Source organism: Apis cerana, linkage group LG2, assembly GCF_029169275.1.
Source record: "Apis cerana isolate GH-2021 linkage group LG2, AcerK_1.0, whole genome shotgun sequence".
Classification (NCBI taxonomy): domain Eukaryota; kingdom Metazoa; phylum Arthropoda; class Insecta; order Hymenoptera; family Apidae; genus Apis; species Apis cerana.
Genome location: NC_083853.1, coordinates 7,306,798 through 7,327,370, shown reverse-complemented (window position 1 = coordinate 7,327,370; position 20,573 = coordinate 7,306,798). Strand labels below are relative to the sequence as shown.

The window sequence follows — 20,573 nt, the reverse complement described above, 5'->3', positions numbered from 1 at the left end:
TGAGCTACGACGTGGCGTTGAGGGATTCAACCACCCTTGTTCCCTGCGCCTCGCCCGTCCTTGCTCGTATCTGAACGTCTGAACGTTCCATCTGCCATAGAAATTTCCCAGATCTCTCTCCCTGTTGAGAGGAAAGAAAATTTAAATCTATCGAGGACACGTCCTGGTTAATATCGCGTAACGCGGTGCAGACGGGAACACGGGTTGTCCGGAAGTAATTGGACCATTTCCAGGGATACGTTCTTGCGCTCGTTTAAGGGGTTGGTCATCTTGTTCCCGGGCGACGGCTCAACATTGTGCTTTAAAGGGGATCGAGGGGAGGAGAGGAGATTCTTGGTGATTCTTTCGGTTTTTTTTTGGTATACTATAGTATACTTGTGCAAAAGAATTAATTTCAAATATAAATTTCAATGTTAATTAAATATCGTTTCTGTTACGTTTACAGAAGAATATAACAATTTGCAAAGTGAAGTGGGAAGAGTAACGAATAACTGAAGATAAATACTCTTATTAGATATGGAAACAAATCAAAGGATCTTCTCATTCATAAATTTACACATATCAATTCGATCGATATAATCGGATATTGAATTATCAAGAGTCCCCAAACTCATCCGAATTATAATTAAATTTCCAGTGTAATCCATTTTCATCGAGCTATAAATTAACTCTTCGTTAATTTATACAATTCAAAACTACGTTTTTCAATTAAAAGATCAAACGAATTTGTCAAATCGAATGGTCGAAATCCCGTTCGTCGAACGCCACAACCGTCGTGCTCGAACACGTCCGCGAATAAATCCCTTTCAGAAGCGGCAAAGAATGGAATTCCTAATTGCCATTGGACTCGGGGGGTTATCTCGGCGAGCATTGAGGAATAGAATGGAACGAAAGGGGGATCTGCACTTCGATTCCAGGGGCTTTATTTCCGCATAATAAGCGGGTGTGAATAGGCTCGGCTGTTGCTCCTGCTTTATAACTCGGTGCAAGTTGTCCCGTTTTGTTTCGTTTTGTTGTCCGGCTGCATCCTACTCCACTGTTTACTTCTCTCCCTCCCTCTCTCTGTCTTCGACTCTTGTTCACTTACTCGTTCTCACGGGAATGAAAGGAATGAATAATTAGAGAGAAAGAGAGAGAGAGAGAGAGTGGAGGCGGACGGCAGAAAGTTTCTGGCCAATTAATTAAACGGAGAAGAGCAAGGGAGTGGAGAGTAACCGACGTTAGAGCAAACGGGACGGGATAATTTAAAGAGTCGCGCGACAATTTAACTGCGATTATCGCCGTACAATCCCTTTAACAACACGCCGTTATAGAAACGCGCCAATTAGCAGTGTAACTTGGCGTTAATGAATTTCGGATACGGTAAAAGGCAATAGAACAAGCAGAGATAAACGTCCCTGGGGGATAATTCAAATGGCGGCCGCGATGCAGCCGCGGACGTGGCCCGTCGGCATTTCTAAGGAACCTAACTAATGATCATCGTGCGTTTCGTGATCGTGAAATGGCAGTGGTAATTTCGATGAGCAGGTTATCTGCTGTACAAAACGGTAACCACCGTGCTCCCTAATTTCTTAACCGCACGGTTATCGCAATCGTTCGAGATGGAAATTTAAATTTACGTTGTTTATATATATATATATAATACGCCTGGTGGGCTGGTTTGTTTGGGTTGATTGTGACAACCTTCCCTTGTTATGTCGGTTATATCTTATTATAAATAATGACAGGTTATAAATAACACGCTAACGCGCATTTCCTTTATTATGAATAACGCACTGCCTACTACGTCGCTCTATAAATAACACATTACGTATTATAATGCGTATTCTCGTCGTAGACACTGAGCAGCCATTTAATTTACGCTTCATCGTGCTTACATATTTAATCTTCGCATTTATATCGTTTATAAAGAATCTGTGTATACAAGTATATCGAAAATACGAACGTATTGCTTTACGTATTTGAGAATCGCGCGATTATTTTCCATTGGAGCAAAAACATTTCGAGTAAAACTTGTTTCTTTCTTTCTCAAGTGAGACTTTTGATAATAATAAAATCTTATTTTACAGAAGAACGTGAAAACTTTGAAGACTACACTTGAATTTTATATTTTTTCACCGAATGTGCGATCTTCTAAATGTTACGAGAAAATTGGCGCACATAATGTTTCCACGATGACCTCAATTTCAAAATATCAACGCCAACAAACATTGGAAGAACCTGTACTAATTGTCAACGGGCGGACAGGACGGAATTCAAAGAGGAATCGTGCCCAATTCTGTTTCGAAGATGCACGTAAAAGCACGTTCTCCGTTCTTATCCGATTTAAAAAGCGACGAAGTCAGTTTAATCGGGACAAAAGAAGAGGAAGAAGAAGAAGAAGAACCGTGACACGGTTTCCACTGACTGGTAGAGCGTCGTTTCTTTTCGTCAAATCATCGTGAACGAGCCGTGACGACCGGCAGTACACGTTTCTTATTCTGTCGTTTCAGTGTCAAGCAATGCATCAAAGTGGTAGGATCCTTGATCCAACGATCAGAATCGCGCAATGGTTCGAACATTCCTCTCGATTGCACGTTTGCACCTCGCTTTGATCACGAGCCGTCAAAAGGTGGGCCGTCTCCTTATTCACACAGGAATAGCGTAAATCATGAAAGCGCGCCACTTCGTGGAACGCATTACCCTAAGTACATCGTGACGAACGTAATGAATTATCAAGGCAACAACAGTGTCAACCTGGAATCTACGATATTTCGAGTGCTCGTGTATCGTCGTAATGAGGAGAAATCTGTCGTGCAGATATCCGCGGCTATTTAAGGTGAAATTAATGAAAAGTTTCGATAAAAGATCGTTTGAAACACGACAAATTTCATTTTAATTTTCGTATTTTTTAGTTTGCGTGAGAAGTGTAGTTTCAGAATTACTTATTTATTCTAGAAATTATGAAATGAATGAACATAACGTTGAGACGTGGTAGCAACATTCAAGGATTATCATATTTAACTTCACAATTCGCATGATACACTTCACAAGTGGAGCTTAATAATATACTTCATGACGATAATATTGTTTTAGTATGAAAGTAAATATAGTGTAAATTGCAATGTAATGAAAGACTTCGTTGCCATAAATACCATAAATATCTCAGGTAATAATATATTCTAACGTTTAAAATTTTAATTCATCGAAGTTAGGATAACTATATCCTTTCACGTCTCACGGAATACAAGTTTCAGCATGAAAAATTTCATCTCGGTGATTAACGTTGATGAATGACGGAAAGGAGAAACTTGTTTTCTCGATCCTTCCCTCCAATATTATTGATAATCGAGTTAATCGCTTTAAGCATTAACAGTATAATCGTCATCGAATATCTTCCTTTCTCCAATCACCTCGAAATAAAATCACACCGAATAACATAATCATCTAGGAGGAATTTTTCCATGGCTATAATTTCCAATCGTTGGAAAATATTTTGCAATTTTTGAAACGCAATCCGCGACAAAATAGCGGGAATCCACTTTCGAAAAGCACTTTGCACTTGAAATTCGACCGCCCGCCCACCCTCGCCACGGAGCCACCTGTGCTAGACACACCCTCTTCGTCGATCCTCTCACCCTTCTTTTCAACCCTCGTCGACGTCGTGGTCGTTGTCGTCCCCTCGTTTCCTCCACTTAAAAACCGGTAATTACTCTGATGCCGGCATTTAACGTTCGTAACCGGCGCGCGTGGATTTTCTGTTTCCCAGACTCGATTCCTCTCTTCCTCCCTCTTCCTCCTCCTCGCGCCGTAACTGTTGCTCGATTTCGCCTCCAGGTGAAAATACCTGTTTTTGTGTTACGGCCCCGACAAGCGAAACGTCTAGACGAGCTCGCAAGGTTACCGAGTCACGGCGCAACAATTTCACTTGGAAACTTAACCAGAACTTTGGACAATTTGCATCAGCTGTTAAGATACAATTAGAGGGAAACTGTGCAAATTGTAACGGAATCTGAATTAACGGAAAGCAACTATCTCTGGGAGGAGTTCGAAGAATAAACGGGTTCGCTCGTTTCTTTGTCCCCTTTATGAGGAAAAGATAATTTTCTCTTAGAGATCGGGTTTCGATATTGCACTCGAAGTGAGTTTGTTAAAGATTAAGATACTGATGCAATAAAACAAGTTGCATCACCGAGTTCCTTCGAATTTGAAAAAGAAAAAAAAAATTGCGAAAACCTCGTTCCCTCGCAAATTCGTTGCAATTCAATCGAAGAATAATAAACGTTGAAACGTAAGCGAAAAATAGAAGCCGGAATAAAGGCATTGGTCAGATGAAATTGAATAATAACGGCTGGAAATATGTGTATCATTTTACGAGACTAATGAATACGCTAATGAGGTAATAAACGGCAGAAAATCGTTCCGATTCTGGAAGTTTGTGGAATAAAAGAATCGTTTCATAAATATATCCATTATTTCTCCACAAACATTGAACAAAAACGGTCTTATTGATCATTCAACCCTTTCTTTTCCTTTTATTTTCTTTCTCAATCTTCCAAAAATTATAATCTCGATTCTACACATCTCGAAAGCAGAGGAGTTTGATCAATTAATACCAGAAAAAGAGATTGAAATCGAATCAAATTTAAATATCCACGTTCGCACGACGACGAGATGAAACGCGCCAAAGAATCTCGGTTTTCGAGTGTTCCAAAGTGTATAAGGAGGGACGGCGAGAAATATATATTCAGCAGAAGAGGTTCATTTATTTATAGACATGCCAATCTTCGTGCTGTCAGTTACTCTCGCCTTTTCGTATTTACCGGTGTTCCCGATACGAAGAAGAGGAGAACAAGGCAGAGGCTACACATGGCAATGACGTCATCAATATCTAGGAGAGAACGCCGAGGATTATTTCGGTTTTCTCGCGTCGAGGGGGAAGGGGGGAGGGGCCAGGGGCAAAACTTATTAAAACCATCGATAAATTCCCGTTTCCTCCCCCCATACGAGCTATTAAGCTCTTCTCTCGATTCGATTGTGGCTTCGAGCGCCAATAGCGGATACCCCGATGCTTCGTAAATCGTTCGTCTCGTCGACGATCAAACAGATTTACGTTTTCCGCTCGATTCCCTCGAAACGTTATTATTCGACAGATGTGTAGCGAGATGACGGCGTTGAAAGGAGCACATGACCATTTGCCACCATCAATACGTACGTAAAATGCCTATGGAAATATCTCAAATTAGAATGAGAGGCTTGGATGTTCCCTGTTTGAAGTATTTACGCGTACATTCGATCCGTTTGTAATTTCTTTTTGTCTTGACTTACGCTTAGTTGCGTAAATAGATATAAAGAAGCAGCGAATGGGTGTAGTGCGCCATCTTACTCACAACCCGTTAATCGAACAAGGAAAATTCATAAATTTTAGAAAATTGTGCAACAAAATTACCACAAAACAACTATCATCCGCATGCATTGTACCATATATCACCAATTACTATTATATATATATATGGAATTAAGGATTGTGATTTTCAGGTATTCGAGTGCACAGCTCTATTTCGGCAACTCCGAAATGCGCGGCATTAAATAATGACACGTAACGTTTATAGGTACACAGCACGCGCCACGTATTCGAAGATGGTAGGCCGAGATGCGGTGGCCAAGAATAGACTTATCAGCCAGATAAATGTGACAACGAACGAGCGAGAGCCTAGCTTTACCTGGGAGCGATCCCATGCGCCCATTATTTCCTTTCCCTATCTACCGCAGATGCATCGCACTTATCAACTCGCCGCTCGCTGCACCACATACCCGCCTCGCATCTGCGCGCACGCGGATTTCGTGCACGTTATCCCCTTCCCTCGTATCTATCGCGGGACATTATCAGAAACGATCGGTCCGCGGCGAAAATAGGTTATCGGCGCGCCTCGAAATTCGATTGCCAATTCCTAAGAGATATTTTTGATCCGATAACTGGTTTTTATCGATGGAAACGGGATCCCCTCCCTCAAATTTTCGCCCCGTGTCTCCTCGTATTAATTATTGGGAATTATCGGCAGAGGTTGAAGATCTAATTTTGCGAATTTTTAATTTCGATTTTTTCTGTGGAAAAGCGATTCGTAATTGGAAGTTGCAATTATACAATAACGAGAAATTTATGTTGATAACTATTTGAACGTTTCATTCTGACGTTTTTAAAATATATCAAAAGAATCCACTCTAATTATCGATCACGATGTTCCACTTTCGCCGCTCTTTTCTGCCGTTATCGAAGAAGTCATTTTCTCTATTTCCAACAAGTTTAACTAATAACTCGAGTTGCTCGGAACTATGCATCCAGCTATGCATTACCGTTCTTCCCAAGGATCAAAATATATCCCCGCAGATTAATCATCACTGACCACCGCTCGTATATCAACAAGTAATCGTGACACCCACTTTTCGATCATCCTAACAAACCGATCATTATCCTACTATTGCAAATTCATAAAAGCATAAACGTGATTGGCATTTCTCCCCTGTTCTATCATCGTAGTTGTTATCGGGGCTAACGATATCGCCCTCCTCCCCCACCGTTGAATAATTGTTCCAACGAATACCGATATTACACACCGCTGTACTGATATTATATACTCGTGGCCTGTTTTAATCCGATTTATTAGCATAATGCGCAAGAATAGAGCTCGGGTTTGCATGCTCGCGATCATCGAAAGGAAATACGATCACGCGAACGCAGAATTCCCCTGCTAATAAGAGGTCTAGAAATCCGTCAAACGCCCTCATAACTCAGGGAGCAAACGATGCTCCGTAAAAGCCATGCGGCTAAGACAGATCGCGAATATTCTCGCGGTGCTGTTTCATCTTGACGCTTCTTGAACCGTTATCGCGATGCATAAAATGAAGGAAGATCCGTGAATGGCCGATTTAAAATTTCGACGCACGTAAATTTCGCGTTGTGAAAATTTGTTGATTGTTTTCTGTCCCCTGTTAATGGGGGATGTTAACGCGTTTCGTTGAGTTTACTCGCTTACCTTGATCGTCGCGTGGTAGGATCTTTCATGACCATGACTTCTGTGATATCCCCATACTTGGTGAAGTACTCCCTTAGGCTCTCTGTAATCATAAAACGATGGTGTTTTATTTTTCAGAATTTTTTTTCTAATCAGAATTTCGCGTTTGCTTTAGCTTCGATCGAAATAATGTTCTATGAATATATCGACACGTTCTATGTAATAGATTCGTTAACTCTTTTCTTATTAATTCTATACGTCATTCTCGTCCAACTTTCACCCTTGAATTAAATCAACGTGAAAATATTTAATCGCATTTCCGGCTTAACTTCAGAGTTATCGAACCTTCGTTACCTTGAATATTAAGATTTTTCAGCATAAAAAAGTAATCGTCCTACAAAGGATTGGAAAGAAGATAAGGGGAAATTTCTCGAACGGTTGGTAGGTTGCATATATGATTTATTAGACGGCGTTATCTCGGGGAAAGGGAGGGTCCATTTTCGGAACAGTGGCGCCCCCTGGGTCGAGTCACCAATTACGTAGAACATAATGAAACTACTACCAGACCATTCCGTGAATCATATGATACGAGGAGAATTTACGAGTGGCCGTTTCCTGTCGGTTATCGGCAACACCACGCTCGTTACTTTCAACCCAAAGAATAATTTTAGCAAATCAGTCGCTACGCCGGCTTTTCGTTGAGCCATCGCGCTGCGAATACCCGAGGAACTGAATTTCAACGGTGAATAATCGGGGCTACCTTATCTGCCACCGTTTCTCCCCTCGTTTCGAATCGTACCCCGCCTCGATGTGGGAGTAGACCTTTTGTGAATCGAACTAGAAACAACGAGGCACGCGAACGAGAACGTTGTACGCCACGGAATGGACAAGTGAATCCTTTGATACTACGCGAATCTCTTAACGAAGGAGAACTCGAACATCATTGCGGTCGAAGGTGGAATTTTAAACGTGAATTCGTGTATTCGTTTATTCTGCGTGGTGAAAAATTTTAACCTACATTTAACGAATGCGAAGATTCTGAGGAAATATCTCCAATCGAAGATGAACAATTCGATTTGGCAAAGATTTGCAAATGAATCTTATTCGAGGAAGTAATATTTAAAAGAAAATTTTGATAAAGTGTTATTTAAAGTAGAAAGTAATTTAAAGTATATTCGATTTAAAGATAACGTATTCCAAAATAATTAAAGATATTTGACGACGTATTATTCGTGTGGATTGGACGTATTGATTAGTGAAAGCACTCGTAATTCTAATCATCAATACCGTGAAACAATGAGTCGGTAGGGCGGAGGTTTGTTAACGCTAATTAGAATTATTACATAACAATGTAAGTCGACAGTATCGAGCGTAATCCACATCATTTGTGAACACGCTGCGTGCGTCCACAAGAGAGCTTTAGCTTAGCTTAACACCGTAGAAAATTAATTGTGCACACTTGACAAGTTAAGCCGCAACGTGTAATTAAGAAATATCTGATATCAAACTTTTGCAAAATGAACGGGAACCGGCTCGAAAATTTATCAACTACCGACATAAGGATTCGCTAAGTCATAAAAATTGATTAAGCACCCAAAGCCGATATTCCAAGAAAAAAAACAACAAAGAGGAACGACAAATCCGTTTTCTATCTTACATAATAAATTACAATGCACAATACTTTGTTCAATAAAATTTAATTGAAACTTTTTCTTCTTAAAAAATAAAATAAAACGAATACAAAATTAATCCTCGTTATATCCTTTGCGAATGCTTCCAATTCTCTCTCCTCGAATTTCTCTCCTCCAAATAAACGTATAGATTTCAATGTTCAAAACGTGTTGATAATTTAACTTTTAAAGAAATTAAAAATTCCAAGCATACAATTTTCAATCCCCTTAAAACTCTACTCTATGTTGTTACACTCTGAAACACTGTGAAACGTGTCACGTTTCTCGTCAACCGATTTTTGCCGCATTAAATTCTAATAAAAACCACCAACGCGATCACCATCACCATCATTCGTATTGGATGGACTGCGGATTGGCCTCGATTGAAATCAAATAACGGCCAATAATTTATAGCAGATTTAATCAATCCGCGTGTTAGCAGTGTTTTCGAACGGTGCGAATCCGCGAATATCTATCCCTGTGACGCTAGGGCACTCTCTTGACCTCGTTCGCGCTTATATATCAAAAGGGTGAACTCTGGCCGTAGGCCAACATGGACACGCTCCAAATATATCTTACACCCTATCTAATTATACGCTATTTTATCCAGATCGCTGTGAAGAGCTCGTAATGCTCGGCAGTTACTTGCCTATTCGGCCGCGAACGGTGTTCGGCTTCGATAAATTGCCGATCGGCCATCACGATACGGCAGAAGAAGCATTATCTTGCATACGTTTCACTTATCTTCCTTAGCCTCTTCGTTTATCTCACGGGTGTTCAACCGTGAATCTCGAAAGAAATAAAATCGAAATCTCGAAACACGCTCCTCGAATGGAGCGTTATCTTCTTACTCCTTTTATTCGTCTTTTTTATTTATTTAGTTTGGGATAGAGTGGGACGAGCGGAACACTTTTGGAATACAATTAAGATCTAATGAGACCTCCTATTAAGGTAATGTTTTCGGAGGTGTATCTTGGAAAAGTATTAAATTTCTCGCTCGCTTTTCAGAAACCACTCGAGCCGACCTGTAATGAATTATCGCGGTGTCTTATTAAATTTGATTGTTATATTGAAGAAGAGAGGGGGCAGGGAAGAATGGGGAGTTCGAGATACAGAAGAAACGGAACGAAAGGAAGAGGAAGAGAGACAAAGAGATAGGACGAGAGAAAGTGTGAGAGAAAAGTGGAGCGCTTATTGTTTATTCAGTAGATGGCGTTAATCAATGAATTATTGGTGTTCGTAGGTCATTAGCCGGTGAATACCACCTGTTTGGTAACGAGCTGTTCGCATAAATTACATCAACCTGCGGAATTAATTACTGATACTTAATTAGTATTCTCGGAAAATTAAGGCGGGCCCTTCTTTACCAGCGACTAACGGCGGGTAATTTGAACTGTTATTTGTGCGCCACTAATGACGACGTAGAATATCTGGAAACTCTAGCAACGCTTAATCATTTTTTTATGCGTTGGCATGAATATCGAAAGTGTAATAAGTACAAGAAGAAAAAAGGAAGTAATACGTAGATATATTCCTCGATCTACTTCTATCTACTTCTTTTTTTTTTTTTTTGCATAATAGGAAAATTATTCTCCAATATATTGAAAGATTTTCTTATTACTCTTTCAAACGATTTTGAAACGATTTCGTTCTCTTTTGAAATATTTCGTTGAGTTGCGATGCAATAATATTTTAAACTCAGGCGTTAAAATATTTTATTCCTATCGATTTTCCAATTTATCCCCTTCCGCTTTTTCTGTGTTTCACACATTCTAACTCGATTCCCATCGAGAGACCCGTTCATCTCTATCCTCGAAACTATGGAAATCGTCGTTAAATCTAAGAGGCCATAGCGGCGATGCCACTTTAATTTGTCTCTGTGCGGATTGATGGAAGCAATTACATCGTTCACGAGGAGACACTTTTAAAACGGTTCTGTGACTTTACGAAAATTTATCGGCATCATTTTCTTAATTGTTCCTCAGAAGAAGTTATTTTTCACGCGAGGATTCCCCAACTATGCACTCCTTCTTGGCCTGATCCTATTCGACGCCAATGAATCTGCTGAAGTGTCATTACAATTTTTTTCCTGTCGGGGATTTCCACTTTTTCAGTGAAATGCAATAATCTCGTCGTACATTGGTTATTTAATCGTACAAATGGGAAAAATTGTTTTGGATAGTTTTAATATTTTCAATCCCCGTTTCGAATTTTAATAAGGTGGCGATCAGTTACGTGGTAATTTGATTTTTCCCCCCCTTTTTTTTTCTTTTCTTCGCGAATTATAAACGAGTTAATTAATCGCACGCCATAACGCAAATTATATCAATCGTGGTGCATTTAGTGCTACGAAACGCGCATTCGAAATGAATTTCAATAACACTTATTATTAGCAATAAATCACGCATGACAAATGAATTATTGCTTTGTGTCGCGTAATACTATAATCCCTTATACGAAATCGCTCAAACTGGAAATCTATTTAACGTCAATTAACAATTTCGAAAATAGGCGAAATTCTAACACGGCACAATCTCGACATTTCTAATATTATTTTCACCATGTTAAAATTTTGTTTATTTAAGAAAACAAACAAATTTCAAAATCAAAAATAACTTTAAAATATTTTATCAAATATAAACAGCACGAAAATCGTTTAAATCTTTGTCTCTTTAATCCGCGTAGCTTTCATTACGAATCTCGACAGTCAAAACAAATATCAACCTATCTTCACTAAACAAACAGACAAAACCCAAAAGCATTCTATTCTCCACAAACAACATAGATAGACATGCATCGTTTCTATTTAGCATCCAAGTATAATGTATGCATATCAGTCAACGCATTATCTCGTTCCCCTTAACATCTCCAAAATTATATACGCTTTCTCCAATAAATTTCATTCCCTAATACCCACCAAATTGATATTTTATCGTTCGAGATCGATTCTCCTTCTGTCTCCCTTCGACAGATTTTGGAAATTCCTCGCCCATAAAGACGTGATCGGCTCTGCATCACGTCCAATTAACCTTTCGAATAAAATCCTTTAAACTCTCTCTCCGATCTCTTAACATTTGGCTATCGGATGATCCCGCCTGCTTTCACCGATGGTCGATGCACTCGACCCGGCCCCGTCGGAAGATTAAAGGGGTCCACAAGTGTTCCCGACAAGCGACACGCCATCTAGCGATTGCGCTTTCCTCGCGGTTGACACTTCCTCGCGCCTGATTCGACCCGAATACAGGTTAATTCGGTGTGCATTAGCGTCTGACTAATATAAATAACGGTGATTATCTTACTAAATTGGACGCGCTTGTGTCGACAACGATAGTAAAAGGAATAAGTTGAATCTGTGATCCAATATTTAGATATTTAGTAAGCGAGGTAAATCCAATGGTACAAGTACGAAACAGTCCTCCTTCCTTCTCTTTCAATTTAGTCATCTTCTCGGATTAAGTTGCACCTTAGATTTAGAATTTTGAACGAAGCAACGAGAATCAGAATTTGTTTTGTAAAATTGAAACAACGTGTATGCAAATGGTCTAAGATAGCTAATTCGGATTCAAAAAAAAAAAAAAAAAAGGATAAAATAGTTTCGAAATAATTATCCTCCGTCACGAATAAATTTCCCAAGTTTCAACCGAACTGAAATTTCCGTGTAACAGGAGTTCGATTCCACATCAACCGCACACGTCGCCCCGAAACGATCGCGTGCCGGCCTCCCATTTCTCTCGTCACCCAACCACTTTTTCTCTCCTCCTGCTACGATACAGAACAAATTACTTTGGCCGGAAAGTGCCTTTTCCGATCCTTGATTTTCGGCGTGTTCACGGCCCGTATAAAATTATTTAAGCTCCTTCCGTGAGCTCCTTCGCGAGCAAAGGTTGCGCGCCGCGTTGAAATATTCAGATCCGGTGTCTCTCTCTCTCTCTGGCCGCGATTCAACGTCTCGAGCAATCCCGCGGGAACTCGATCCGTCCCCCTCGAATAGATTTTCCTCTCCTCTCATTCCTCCTCCAGGTTGGCGCAGCAGCGACTTTGTTCGCCGCGCAATCATTCCCTTATTAAAAAAGCTGCAATTCGGCGAACGACGGCCCCCGGACTTAAGGAAATTACGCGGCGCGGATTTGGATAAGGATAGTTTAATATTTCACCGGCCGGGGACCTCGCCTCTGAAAGACGTAAGGCCTTCATTTTGAGAGTGCCTCGCTCTGAAATGTGCCAGTGGCGAGTTTTATTTGGATTGCTCTGCCGAGACGGGGCGAGACGGGAGGGGAGAGGAGTGGTTTGAAAGGTAGGAGGAAGGAATTTTGCGCTGGGAAATATTTCAGACGGTGGCGCGGCTCCGGTTTCGTTGGGAAGAGTGGAAATGGATATTTGAAATAATTGATCGAGCGTGCAACGAACGGCCGAGGATTGAAGATTTTGAGCAATCGAAGTGCTGCTTCATTTTAATAAACAGTAGGGGGATATGCGACGAGACTTGGATTTTTCGCAACACGTAAAACGTGAGAAAAGAGAGGTGCTTGGTGAGAAATTATAGAGGAAACCGTGCCGAGTTGAGGTTATCTGTTTTGTTTTATCCCGATAATTCAATCGGTGCGAAGACTTATAAGGCTTCAAAGTGTGAGTAATGTTTAATGTAATGCGCAAGTTGAATGAATGGTTTCGCGGCCTGGTGACCTACATAGTTTTCAGATGGGGACGAGTATCGCAGTTTTCTTCCCAGGAACCGTGTCTGTCGCTTGTCTGGAATTTGGGATAGCTCAGTGTAACGAGGTGCGAGCGAGAGGATAAACGAGAAAGATAGGGGATAATAAACGAATAAAAATTACTCTCTTCTTTACACGACGATATCTCGGGAACCGGAAGTCGTATCGAGATAAATGAAAAGGGTAAATTTTCACGTTTTTAATGATCTCTCGCTCGTTAACGGAGAAACGTTATTTTCAGAGTTATATTATAGTTTAATTTTATAATAAGAGTTGATCAAGTTTTAAATTAAACAAATTATGCAAATAGATATAACGCGTGCAAAATATATGTGAATACGAAGAAATATTATTTGCCATTAAAATCCGCAGTTTATTAATTACATGTACATATTTATCTTCGTGATATAATTTTTGGTTTCAACACCAGAACGTACGAATATGCTATTTAACTTTTCAGAGGCACGATAATTATCTTTGATAAACTTTAATCAGTTAATCAGTTTGGCTTTCGTGTGATTTGATTAATAATTTAACAACTGCAATAATAATAATAATAATAATAATAATAATAATAATAACATAACAATTCAATTATGTAATTATGTATGACATAATATGTAACGATGTAATTATGACAATTAATGTACGGTGAAGTTAATTGGAAGATGAACCAAATTCAACGGAGATATATTTATCGAAACATTTGTAATTAAACTAGGAAGTGTATATATTTAAACGCGAGGAATACAATTCATCCAACACTAGTTTTGTTCACAATTTCTTTTCTATCAAATTGGAACGTGGAAAAATTTTCTATCTATGATACCTTTTATATATTTAATTTTTCCTACTCAAATTAACACGAATGCATTAAAGATTCTAACTCGACAATTGAAAATTTCCAGGAAACTTCTCCAAATACTACCGATCTTGAATTAAGCAACGAGAAACATTCCTCGACCATTCGTACACGATGGATGCACCGAGGAAGAGAGCGTTACTTCACATCTGCTCCACGTGCAGATTCTCTCAGTTATCAATTCGTAGGATGGGGGAGGGACCTCGAAAAGATTGCCCGGTGAAGGAAATTCAGAATTACCATTCAGCCGATAACGTGGTCCCCCGCAATCCTTCAATTCCTTCCTTCCTCTCTCCCTCCCTCCCTTTCCCCGCGTTCTTTTCTGCGTGTTTGGTCGCCTTTGCACCCCAAAAGATCTTTCGTCTCGCATCATAGACCCCGCCGCTGCTGGTGAAATCGAGTCCTCCGAGAACATATTGGTTGGTACTGTCGAGAAGGAAGCTGCACAGCCTTGACTGTAAGGGGGCGATAGTGAATAGGAGAAAAAGGGAGGACGCCGGGGTGGTGAGTTTCATTCAAATGAGATCCAGGCAAGAGAAGTAATCGGGAGAGAGAGAGAGAGAGAGAGAGGAGAGGGGCAGCACGCAAGAGAGATGGCAATAGTATAGAGAGACGGCATAGCAACCGAGGAAGGTAAGAAGGCTGAAGGAAAGAAGGGAGGGATGAGAAAAAAAGAAAGAAAGAAAGAAAAAGAAAGAGAGATGGCAAGCGTTGGTCTCCTCGAGTGTTTTTCTATTCAGAGAGGACTCGCATAAAGTTCTATATACCGAGTTCTATCCCATTCTATAGCAGAAACGTGGATACCCTAGGAGTGGTAAGGATAGGAAGACGTAGGAAGAGGTAAAAGGGGGGAGAGAGAGAGAGAGAAGGAGGGTTGGTTCTCCCATTCCAGAGCGTCGTTCATTGAAACGAATGGTTTTATCTATCCTCTTTCTCTTCATCCCTTTGTCTCCTCCTCTTTCCTACCTCACTCTATCCGCCTATGCTCGCAGTTTCGCGTCGCCTCTTTTTCCTCCCTCCCCTCCCCACCCTTCCCTCTTTATCTCCCGGTCTCCTTTAACCACCATTCGCCTTCAACGCCCTCGCTCTCCCCGATCTTCCTTCCACAGCAACCACGCTCTTCGCAACTCCTCGCGTTCTTCTTCTTCTTCTTCTTCCGCGTCTCTCCCGCGAATCCGCCAGGATTACTTATCCTTCGGTAAAGGACGCTCAAGGCTCAACCTAAAGCATCATTTGAATAAACGCGAAGTTACTGCACCGTCTCCTCACACGGGGAGAAGAGGCGGATAAATAGATATAGGAGGAACGAGAAGGAGACCAGCAACGTGCCGCAGCTAGTATTAATGGCTCACAATGTCTCTAGGTGTCTTTCAAAAGGAACTCGTTACTCCGTGTTACAACGGGGGAGAGGAAGATTCACGTGGATAGGGGGCAGGGATAAAGTTTGTTCGACTGTTTGGATCCTGGTGGTTTTCCTATTGAACGAGAACGTTTCCGTAGCATAAATTCTGTAAATGGGCAAGTTCGTAGAACGAGACTAGGGATGTTCCGTGATGAAGTTTCTCCCTACTTCTTCTTTCGACAATTTTTCGAATTATATAAGTACTTCCTTCCGTCCCAAATTTTCGCAACACGGATACGGGCAACCGATTTGCCGAAAGCAGAGACAGAAAAAGCAGAATCTGAAATTCAGAGAATTAGAATCCTTCAAAGTTGCATCAAAGTTCAACAAACCCTGGAGCAGCAGTTGGCGGCAGGCATGCGGCAGGCAGTTTCGTCGAGTTGTCCGTGGTGGACGACGGTAATTACCCGACGATACCCGGGTGTCGTGTACACCGAATAAACAAATAAACATTGCCTGCTCGTTGGCCGAGGCAAGAACGCGTACCAAGAGTTACACCGCCACCCTATCATTCGTTCACCTCTCGGGCTACATCGGCCAGAGATGAGTGGGAGAAGAAAGAGAGTGGAGAGGAAGGTTGCGAGGGGAAGGTTGGGCGAGAAGCGGTCTCACGTTGCTCTCGTTCGCGTGCCGGTCTATTTTGGCGAATGCACAGCATCCCAAAAAGATAACGACGCTTACACTCTCGCCGGCTTTTACGAGCTGCGCCATTAACGGAGCTGTAAGTATAAACTTAGGATAATCCAGCCATGTCGGATCCCGAAATCTCCTGCCTTGATTGGAATCTTGGAGAGTTCGGGAGAATTTCGTTCCCTATGAGATTTTATCTCATTTCGCGTTAAAATTGGGATGAAAGGAACTCTCGATGAGATTGACGATAAATGTATCGGATTATTGGTAATTCTGATTGAACTTTACCCGAAATGAGTGAAACAAGAAATAATAATAATCGTAATTATTAGATATTCCGCATTTTTCGAACGTATCATCGCATTAACGAGCAACACAGAGGGGAAGGGAAAAAAAGACAACGCAGGAACATCAAAGAGGCCCCTACCAAAAATTCTCCTCGGTCGGGAGCAGGTCTTCGGCTCCGGATCAAACGGTGCATCGATCACCATCTCTGAAATTCACGTTCAAGAGGAACGAGAGCCCAACGAGCTGTATTCTCCGCTCAAAGCGAAGGGGGCAAGGGAAGGAAGCCGTTGAAGCCGGATCGATGGAATTTAAAATAAAAAAAGGGGGAGGGGAAGGAGAAAAAGAAAAAAAGAAAGGAGAGGAGGGCCGCTAATATCGGTAATGGGAGAAAATTGCGAGCAACCGGGAAGGAGATAAAAGCATTCGCGTGTGCTTTATGCACCACGGGCTTTGGTGAACCACGAGCAAGACATTGGTTAGTCATTTTCCTGGAGGGCCGATCCGTGTACGAGGTGGGCCTACGGGAAGGGAAGACGACGTGGGGAGGGGGAGGGTTGGTTGATTTCGTAGGCGCATATAGGCGCTACCGTAGGAGGGATGACAGAACCTGGAGCTTACCTGGCCGCGAGCCAACCCCACTCCCTAGGACCTGGTGATAGTGCATAGTCGGTGCATAGTGAGAGTGCATAGTCGGTGCATCGCGGGTACCCAGTCTCTGCCCCTCCACTCGGTCGCAATGGGTGCCCGCATTGCAGCTATGGCCCACCATCCTAATGATGGCAACCACGCAGGTACAAATCTACCCACCCCCTTCAACGTCCTCCCGTTCTGCCTCTCCGTTTCACGTACCTCTCTCTCTCTCTCTCTCCCTTTTCCCCTCTCTTTCTCCCCCTGCTGGTCGCGCGATTTTCTGCTGACACTTCGCCTCGATACCGGCTCTCTTCGATGCCACGACACTTCCGCTTTCACTGATCCAACCAGCCTATCTGGGTGCGCTTTTTCGACCCGCCCGCAACTTTCACACAGCACACTTCACCGTTTTATTCAACGTTCGCCATCATACGTACACGTCCATACGTTTGTCCATTTATCAGACCGGTATTCGCGTCTGTTTCGCGGTTAACCCACTTACGACCCATTTCGCGCGGTGCAAAACGATGATGAATACCGATGATCGAACCTGGGACCTGGCGCCGAGATACGATATTAAACCAAGCCAACTGTTCGCGGTTTATCATTGATGAGGTTTGTATTAAGTGGTTTCTCGTCTGGAGAGAGAGAGGAAGGAAGAGAGAATAGAGAGAGAGAGAATCCTCATCCTTTTGAAAATTGTTCCAAGACAGAGGGGAAGATCCTTCGAGTCATTTCCTTCGTAACAAATCAGGAATACTTCTAATCCAAATTCAACTGCTTAAATTTCTGTTTTCGACGAACTGATAGCCGAGGTTAATCCTTGTTCGTAATCGAGACGGCGCGGTTCCACGCTTCTCGGAGCAAGGAAGAACTCTTTGGAGGAAGAAAGAAAGGAAAAAAAAGAAAGAGTGGAGGAAAAACGGAAGCAACGAATGGAAAAGAGGAGGGACGAAAGAAAGGAAGATTTCATTCTTGTTACTCGCGGCGACATCTTTAATTCATCGAATGCGGATTGCGGGCTGAATCCTTGATGAGCTTTATTCCACATCCGCGCGCCCCAACTATTGGATCCGATGAGAGATTCTCATACGATAATACCGTAACGCTAAGCCACTGGTTCCACGTCTCACTTATACGATCCGCTCCGTCCTCCCTCCTTTCCTCTCGTTCCGCCCTTCTGATCCGGAGCCATCTCTCGCGCGCGCCGACTTAAGAAGCTTCCAACACGGCTCCACAGCTTTTTCGACTTCTTCCCCACGATCCCTCTCTGTCCGTTTCTCCTCGTCCAGCCGGCCGAGGAATGCCCGCTTCCTTTCCCCGAGCGTGGACGTTCAAACCCTCCCTCGATTCCCTTCCTCGTTTTCTCGCGGGAAATCGCGCGGAAAACTAGCAAGTAAAGATCCTCGTTGCACGTTTCCATCGAGTTTCGAGACACTTTCCGTCTCCATCCCGTGCCACTGGACACTATTAAGGGACGAAATTGCTCTATCGATGGGAAATGCGACGTTTTATCCCGCCCTCGGTGAATAATAGCATTTCCAAGAATCGTTCGAAGACAGAGGACGATGGTGGATTAAAATCTTTGAGAGATCGCCGATATTGCGAGAAACTTGAAATCCTTGGAATCCTTAAAGGGGGTCGATTATCCTCTGGAGATCGAACGACTTGAAGATTTTTGCGGGATTTAATTTTTCTGCCTTGCGAGACGAGGTTGTTCGAGACTGAGGGGTTCGACGATGATGATGAGTTTGATAATAATGGTTGATGGAGATGAATAATTGATAATCCCTGATAGAAATTTGCAGAAATTTTTGATGACGGCTCGATGATTGTTATTATATTACCACGAGACGAGATACTTTCGATATTCTTAACTCAATTATACCAATTATCGAAGCACTCGAGAAGGATGAAATTTGTTAAACATGTAATACTCTTTTTTTGAAAATTCGTATAATCGATAGAAAATATAACAAATAAGAAGCTGCGTCTAAAAATATTTCGACGAACGATAAACGAAAAATTCTATCTTCTATATAACAGAAGCGTATCTAATAAATATTAACAAATATAAATCAAAGGTAAAAAATAATTCAAACAAAAGAATTATTGCAATATCCGAAACAAAAATATTTTTCATTTTCGCGTAAAACTCGGTCTCGATATTCCTCGCCCTATTTCATTAATCAGCGAAAAACAACGGAGGCCGTAATCAATATTCATAAAATTATTGCATTATTCCTCATCATCGTGCGTACGGTTTTTATTATCGAATCGTATCACGTTCCACCGTAAACAAAGGAGCTCGGCCCGGTTTATTTTATAGAGCCGAGCAATTTAACTCTTTCGCGTGGTCGATTACGGATTAAAATCGGAACAACGGGGAGCGTTCCGTTGATCGAATCCGTCGACAGATAAAAGCACGACAAAAGAACGATCCGAGCCACCCCGAACGAACCGAGGCCGGCAATATTTTTCAATTTATTTGACCGGACGACAAACTCGCCGTGTAACCCTGTCCACGAAAGAATAAACGAATTATTACAGAACAATGCGATGATTGTCCATGCCGATGAATCGTTTGATTTCGAGATCCACGTGAAACGGCGGACAATGGCGAGCAAGCCGTGAAAAACGTACGCATATTACGTCACGACACGAATTAAAATGGTTCATCGCCGACAGGAATCGTATATTTTCCCCGATAATACGCGCTGCATAACTGTTGGCGTACAAACCCGCGATTAGACGTGGGTAATCAAACGTGAGGGTGATGAAAGGTATGTGTCGATCGAATTTTTCAAATTTTTCAAATTTGACGGAGCGAGAATTTTTCATTAATTGCGCAAAAAGGGGAAAATCAAATATTCGCTCTTGGAACTTCACGTAGTAAAGTTGCTTGAAAATTTCTCTGCTCGAAAATTTTTCTGTAATTACTCGAATCCTTGTGAGAAGCAAAAAAAGGAAAAAAAAATCAATTATTCCCATATTCTTCCATAATTGCTTGAAATTTCCCGGAGATCAAAGAAAGAGCTCGTGAAATTTTCGCTCGTGACTTCGAATCGGAAAGGTTGTTCGATTTTTCAATAATAAATTGCTTAAAAATTTATCCAAGTTTAAACGTCTAGCCATACTCTAAAAACGCACAATAGAAAGGAAGATTGGATCTATCGGAGTTTTTCTCGATTCGATCGAGAATTCGTGTCCAGAAATTCCTACCAATACACGTGAACGATTTTAACAAGCTTTACTATCGAGTATACACCCGATTGTCCAATCTGATCCGTATCGTCGTTACGAATTCGACTATTCGACAGATCAACGAGCGCGTACTCGTTGGCGGAGGATTGGCGGCGCGAGGGTGAGCGAGGCCGTGTGGCGCGG

The 20,573-nt window shown here is 41.7% G+C and overlaps 1 protein-coding gene and 1 long non-coding RNA gene across 15 annotated transcripts in view; one reads left to right on the top strand and one right to left on the bottom strand.

The window, feature by feature from the left end:
- Nucleotides 1-20,573, bottom strand: part of LOC107996734 (RNA-binding protein Musashi homolog Rbp6) — a 744,804-nt gene that overhangs the window by 429,946 nt on the left and 294,285 nt on the right. For all 14 annotated transcript variants that reach the window (XR_009828789.1, XM_062070945.1, XM_062070935.1 and 11 more), the window contains one exon: nt 7,014-7,095. Coding sequence is in view for 13 of the 14 variants with exons in the window: in XM_062070945.1 (XP_061926929.1) it covers nt 7,014-7,095 (82 nt within the window). In the remaining variant the exon portion in view is untranslated. The remainder of the gene's footprint in view (nt 1-7,013; nt 7,096-20,573) is intronic.
- LOC133665657 (uncharacterized) lies at nt 1,823-3,177 on the top strand. Its single transcript, XR_009828793.1, has 3 exons — nt 1,823-2,409; nt 2,493-2,818; nt 2,895-3,177. It is a non-coding gene; the product is annotated as an uncharacterized LOC133665657 (long non-coding RNA).